Source organism: Saccostrea cucullata, unplaced genomic scaffold (assembly GCF_032062105.1).
Source record: "Saccostrea cucullata isolate Sc308-1 unplaced genomic scaffold, CSIRO_AGI_Scuc_v1 ctg6088, whole genome shotgun sequence".
Taxonomy (NCBI): domain Eukaryota; kingdom Metazoa; phylum Mollusca; class Bivalvia; order Ostreida; family Ostreidae; genus Saccostrea; species Saccostrea cuccullata.
The window spans coordinates 1-6,926 of record NW_026927562.1 but is presented as its reverse complement, the minus strand read 5'-3'; the positions used below and the strand labels follow the sequence as shown (position 1 = coordinate 6,926).

The following is a 6,926-nucleotide window of genomic DNA, read 5'->3' as shown; positions in this document are numbered from 1 at the left end:
CTTGCGGGGCCCTAATTAATATCATAAAAATTGAACCATTTAAGGTATTATTCAATCTTACAGATTACACCAATTACATACTGTAACAATCTGGTAATCCTACTGCAGAATTAAGTTCATGTGAACAAGTATATGAACCTGTGGCTTACTGATGTTTGATATAGAACCGTTTGGGCAATACAGTTTTATTTTTATTAACATTAGCTTTCTGATTCCTCCATTAAGTTAAGAGATAGTATACTGTGTTTTACTTTACTTTATTGTGATCTATAGGACAACATACATAATAATGATAACAGAGAAATAATGGGCAGAGGTTCATAGCCTGTAACACTCACCTGGTTCAAAACTCAACAAAAAAATAAAATAATATATTCTACAAAATAATTCATGAAATAATTACTCATTATGTAATTTCTAACTGAATTTCTGTATTAACTTGCTACCATTCACAGAAAGCTAATGCTCTGAGTTGGTAACAGTTTTGACAGCAGGAGTACATAAAGAGCTATAATGACCTTAGTCACATACTGGGTGTGAACAAGATAATTCTGTTTACAATTCAGTGGATAATAGCTCATAAATAAACAAGTTATCAATAATGATATGATCAAATGAATTTCTCTCTCTCTCTCTCTCTCTCTCTCTCTCTCTCTCTCTCTCAGGAGAGAAATATTGCCAACTAAGTAAAACAAAACACAAAACTTCTTTCTTTTCATCCAATTTACAATATACAGTAACAGGATTTCTCCTCTAACATTCATTTACAGGAATGTTTATAGACATATGATCTACCACATTTTTATCTCAAAACACAAGGAATTTAGAATTATTTTAAAAATCTTTCCTTGTTATATCTAATAATTCTATATAAATTAAGCAGAAAACAGAAGTAAATCATAATAATAAATAAAGTTGTCAATATGTCCATCAGAGAAGACATATTGAAATACATGACTGTGTGACAAGCCTGGTACGAGTTGGCCATTAATGGATGCTATTTCACTGATACCATGGTAACAGTCTAGCTGGCAATGGCGTAGATAATCAGCGACACAGCAATGATGATAATCACCAAGACAACCACAATATACAGAGTTTTCCTGCGAGATTTCTTCTACAAACAAAAAAAAATAACTGTTTTTAATATTTTGAGGAGTATGCTAGGATACATGTATTTCATCAAGTAATGTGATTTAATAAAAAGATCTTCTTGTTCTCTTCAATTCTCAAAATAAAACAAAGAAAACCTTTTTTTTACTAAATGTTTAAAAAAAAAAAAACATTGGAAAATTGTTAAATCAGTTTAACAAAATTACTGCATAAAAAGAAATATTCACTATTTTTTTTTAAACATCAAGCTTAGAATCTTTAAAACATATTTTGTTTCACATTTTTTATAAGATGAAAATTTGCATGCATTCAATACAGAAGAAAAGCTGTCAGATATAAAATTGTTGGTAGGGCTGGGATGATATAACTTTTTCTATATTGATACGTATCACGATATTTGAACCACGATACAATATGTATCACAATATATTTAACTGGTTATAAAATCTTTTTGCATTGAATTAAACAAAATATTTCTTAGCAAATAAGAATAATTTATTCAAAATAGATATTTATGTTGCAAAATAAAAATATTTTACTCAGGTGGTGTTAATTATTTTTCATTTCATATCTTTATTTATATTTAGGTTTTTTATTTTATATATACATGTACATTGTATATTAAACCCCAATTGTTAAATAAACAATGAAAAACAGAAGTCAAATTTTTTTGCGATATTTCAATATTTCTTCACATGTATCGATATGCATATCGTCCTCACACAGAATCTATATTATCAATATCTCATACAGCTGTATACCGTCCCAGCCCTAATGGTTAGATGATGTGAAAGGACGAAATTCAGGTCAAGACTTAGATGAAGATCCGTCAATGACAATGGAGAAATTTCCCTATTTTTACAGAGGGAATGAAAGCTACTGAAAGAATTCAGGTGGGAAGAAAGATAACTCTTTTTTTTCTTCCATACCTGGATTAAAAATGAAAATATAAAACTGTAATATTTTGATTTTTTTTTATATAATAAAGACAATGATTAACCTTTGTGTTCTTGCTTAAATTACAAAATCTTATAAATGTACAAGAAAACCAAACACCTTGCTTTGTTGCACAGGAGTCTAAAGTTTATATCCTTAATAAAAAAGAATCCAGAAAAAAAAAATTCCCACCCTCAACTTAATTTTTCACCCTCAACTAATTTTTTTTAGTTGAGGGTAGGAAATTTTTTTTCTAGATTTTTTTTTTACGATAAAAACTTCAGACTTTTTTCCTTTCTTGTTGCCTGCAGTAAATTGTAGTTAGAGCTATAGAAGGAGGAAAATGAAGATGATACAAAGTGATTACTTTGAGGTGTTGGTATGAGGAAGAAGGCAATGACGAAAATGATGACATCTCAATCCACATTACAACACTTACCACTACCAGTGTCGTTATGAGGATAAAAAAATAATCCTTTGAATTAAAATTATTGATGTGAAAATAAAAGCAATGATGATGACAATGATGACCTACCTAGTTATTTTTAGCGCCCAGCGTTGCAGCGATGATGATAACGATGACAGCTAATACTACGACAAGGATGACAACACATATACATTTTTTTCTGCGTGCTTTTGACTGAAATAAGGACGGAAATAATATTCAAAACACAATAATTAAAATAAAGATCATTGTCAAAAAACTGAAATTTCAACTCATTAAAATATAAAAGACTTTTATAGGTGAGCTTTAACTGAAGTATGTAAATACAATGTATATCATACAAATAAATGTTACATAAATGCTTAAAATAAAGATAATAGTAAAATTCTACTTCAGGCAGGAAGTTAAAATTCATGCATCCAATTCATTTCCCCTTTACATGCCTAACGAAGGTTGGGTAATAGAGAATATTAACAGAAAGTAATAAAAAATAAACTGATGTTAAAAATTTGCTGAAATTTCAACTGAAATTCATCTAAAAAGTCCAAAAAATGAAATAGATTCACAAAACCCTTATACATGAAATCATGAAACAGCTTGAATTTATATACGCATGAAAAACCAAAGTTTTATCAATTTTTTTTAGGTGAGGAGGTTTTTTTGAATAAAATGTAATTTTTTTTCAAAAGAGATAAAGTTGCACTTTGAAACGTCACAATTAAAAAGTTAAACAGGTCAAGCAAAATACTTTGCAATGAGCTCGAGGCAACAACTTGAGCTACAGTTTGAGTTTCAAATACAATGACTTTTACAATAAGAAATTTGTTAGTCCTGCAAAGATACCGAGGTTAAATGAATGGAATTTCAGTAGTTTAATTTTTTTAATAAATAGAATGTAACTGTGAAAAAAAAACATAAAAGAATATAAAACGAAAAAAAAGATGCTAAAAATAACGAAAATGTCTAGAATTGATTGGAGGAGAGCGTGCTGATGTAACCATGGTGATACCTGGTAGGAGCTGGCCAGTAACAATTGTTTCTGACCGCTCTCGACGTGACTGTGAGAACTCTCCACATTCGTCTCTATGGAATCTGAAACACGTCATCACAATAACCTTTCTGCACTCACAGTCCTCTAATCAAAGTCTAGCTGTCTACAAAAACTCTCCATTCCAAGACCAAAAGACACCCCCACCCCAACCCCATAAAACAACACATAGAAGTGTTATCAAATTCTTTGGTCTTGGAAAACAAAAGACTTTTTGTGTACAACACACGTGACCTAATTTTTTCACCCTAGCCTGTTGAGTTGGGACCCTAAACCTGACCTACACCCTTCCCTGTCCTGTACCCCTTTCAGTTGTTAATACCTGATAGGTCTGGGCCTGTGACAATTGTTTTCTCCCTTCTTCCACATGAGTAGCTGTGGTCTCCACGTTAGCTTCTATACTATCTGTAATAATACTATCAACGTACTAAAAGTACTGAAAGACAGAACTCAATAGAGCTATGCTAACGAAAAAATATTAAGCTGCAAGTACTGACAAGGAAAATCAGCCCTTTGGTACCATTTTTAGTAAAACTTATCTGAGCAGTGAGAATTCAAATAACACTTCACTCTATATCTCATTTTGAGAAATGTTTTATAAATATGAAACATAGTTTCCAAAAGAATAATTTCAGCCTAAATTTTTCATAGGATGCATTTATCAAGTCCTCAGGGGGGTTACTTTTAAAAATGAACATTTTTCAAAATAAGTTAATTTGGGCATGCTTAAAAAAAGACTGATTTTAGGCATTAAGGAATAAAGGTGGTCGTCGATTTTACCAGGAAAATGTATTTTTCAAGAAGCACCCAGAGGCACCTGTGTCTCAGATTTCATTTAATGTCAAAGTCATGGCTTTTCCTTTTCTATCATAAATCCAACAGCATTTAATCAAACAGTAATACTGATAGAACATGGGGGAAAAAATACAGTTACAGCAAACTCACTTATATTAAAACTGTCCTTAATTGCAAACTTATTTTTGTTCTCTGTTCTTTTAGAACACTCATGAAATTATCTGATATCGAAAAATTAAATATATATGTAACCCTATTTTTTTTTTTTTTTTTTTTTTTTTTTGTATTGCACATGCATAAAAAATTCATAAAGAATAATCCAAAATTTGAAAATGAACATTTTTTAAAAATATAAACTTACAAGTTCATATGATGTTTTAGGGCTCTATAATTTTATTTTCACTTTTTTGTATTCATAAAAAAAGCCTTGATACTACTTTTGTATGGATTAACAGTAAATATATTTAGTTTGGGTTTTTTCCTCTTACCTAGCATCTCTCCTTGTTCATGAACAAGCATTCCCAAATCTTTAAAGATCTGATTCACGTCTGTGATATCACTCTAAAATACACAAGGTATGACTTGATAGATAAAACAACACACATAAAAGATAAACAATACACAATGTATAACTTAAATAAATCAGTAAAAGGCAGTTAAGAAGAACAAACGAGCAATTATCTATGCCACCTTTTCCATCATGATTGACTACATTTTATACATACTGGAGATAATTAACTAATAATCAAACATATTTTATTTGTATAAAGAGCTTGTTCTCTTAAATACCACAAGAGATGTTTTAAAAACACTTATGCCCCCCTCCACTACATTGGAATTTTTCCAAGTCCAAAGGGGCATAAATCTGTCAAAAAATGGTGCCATTGTACTCAAAACAGAACTTGACCTAGATATTTATCTAAAAAATCTGTAAACTTAATTTCATTTCAGTATGTACAACCTCTGCAAAGGAAATAAACAGAAACTGCAAGTTATTGGAAATTTTTTCCAAGTCCAAGAGGCATAAATCTGTCATAACTGGAGTGATCATGCCCCCCCAAAAAAACTTGTCCTAGAATAAGATATTCATCTGATAAATCTGTATACCAAACTTCATTTCAGTATGTGCAAGGGTTGTGAAGAAAATGAAAAGAAACTAAATGGACCAGCAGACAGAACGACCGACAGACAGCAGGCCAGCAAAGCAATATACCCTCCTGTCTTTGAAGGGGGGTATAAAAATAACCTCTTCATGACAAATATGAGTACTAGGCAAGTCTTTATTATCATTTCACTTAAAACCAAGTCAATAAAATATTTGATGCGTCACTTATTTTCATTTCATTTCCTCTCCTGATTCTCCTTATTTTATCTGTAGCACTATGAAGGATCAGAGTACGTCCTGGATGCCTGTCCTACACATTAATAGTGTATTGTAAAGATTAACACAGTGTAAACATTAACACAGTACTTACCTCCAACTGTTTAATGGCATCCTCTCTCTCCCGCAGCATCTCAAGATCTACATCTTCCTCCATCTGTAGAATCTGACGCGTCTGGGAGAACCTGTTAAATCAAACATAATGTAGAACTACTTTTTTCTGTGTGGTATTAATTTACGCTATGTATGCGTTCACAAATTGTTCCCAGAAATTTGTCCAAACGTATTTAATATACATGTAAGGTATATAGGAACAGTCTAAGAATTCCATGTAATTTTCTACCCCTGGATTAATCAAAAATTGAGATTCCGCGGAATTAATACACCTTGGAAAAAAAGTATGTCAACAGTATTATCATCAAATACTGTTAAAGGTGTACAGACATATCTGGACATAATCATTGCTCTGTTTGAAGACAAAATATAGGCATTAGTGAATAGACACACAAATCTGTAAAAAATCAAATGATTTTTATCTATATGTAAGAAATAAAACTCAGGGGTGTGCAATTAGCATCACCCGACGCCCGGGGCTACCACTTTTTAGGGTCGGGCTGGTGATTTTCTACATGGAGGTAGCCCGTCGGGCTAGTCAAAATTATAACTACACACGCAATACATGAAAAGCACAACCTGTATTTTCACTTGTTTTTGCTATCAAATTCCCAGCTAGTGAAAATTTTTCTGACAACATGCTCCTGCACTCAATAATTCTCCATAATCTTTTCTGGTTTGCAGCACTACCTGACTTATTTACTTCCAAAAACGATCGTTTTTTTCCTAATCCGAATTTCCTCTATTCTTTTGTTTATGGTAAATACATACATATTTCTCATTAAATTATATACGATCACTAAATCAACTGAAAGATAAGTGTTTTATGACTCACATAAAATATATTTATAGTGTATTTAATGATTTAAGATGAAAACAAAATGAATTAAATTTCATTCTATTAAAATGAGCTAGTGCAATATTCAGAAAAAGGGAAGATAATTTATTTAAATTCATTTTAATCTTCTTTCATTATAATTTATACATGATTTAATTTCATAGTGAGAATTAAACTTTAATTTTAAAAAGAATGACCTCAGTACCCTGACTTTTTCAACAATTAATTTCTTTTTAACAAATAGTTTTTTTATTTT

At 30.9% G+C, this 6,926-nt stretch overlaps 1 protein-coding gene across 2 annotated transcripts; it reads right to left on the bottom strand.

Annotated features, from left to right (window-relative positions):
- Positions 1 to 240: 240 nt before the first annotated feature.
- Positions 241 to 5,938, bottom strand: LOC134274778 (syntaxin-12-like). 2 transcript variants are annotated; one of them, XM_062757009.1, is made up of 5 exons: positions 5,813 to 5,938; positions 4,826 to 4,898; positions 3,865 to 3,947; positions 2,585 to 2,689; positions 241 to 1,117 (listed from the first exon to the last, which is right to left on the bottom strand). In XM_062757009.1, exons 1-4 carry the CDS (start codon positions 5,873 to 5,875, stop codon positions 2,585 to 2,587), a joined length of 324 nt encoding a protein of 107 aa, XP_062612993.1. In that variant the 5' UTR covers positions 5,876 to 5,938; the 3' UTR covers positions 241 to 1,117. The 2 variants fall into 2 exon arrangements, with proteins under 2 accessions (XP_062612993.1, XP_062612994.1); XM_062757010.1 differs by lacking the exon at positions 3,865 to 3,947 and adding an exon at positions 3,504 to 3,586 and having other exon boundaries at positions 5,813 to 5,932.
- Between the last annotated feature and the right edge of the window lie 988 nt (positions 5,939 to 6,926).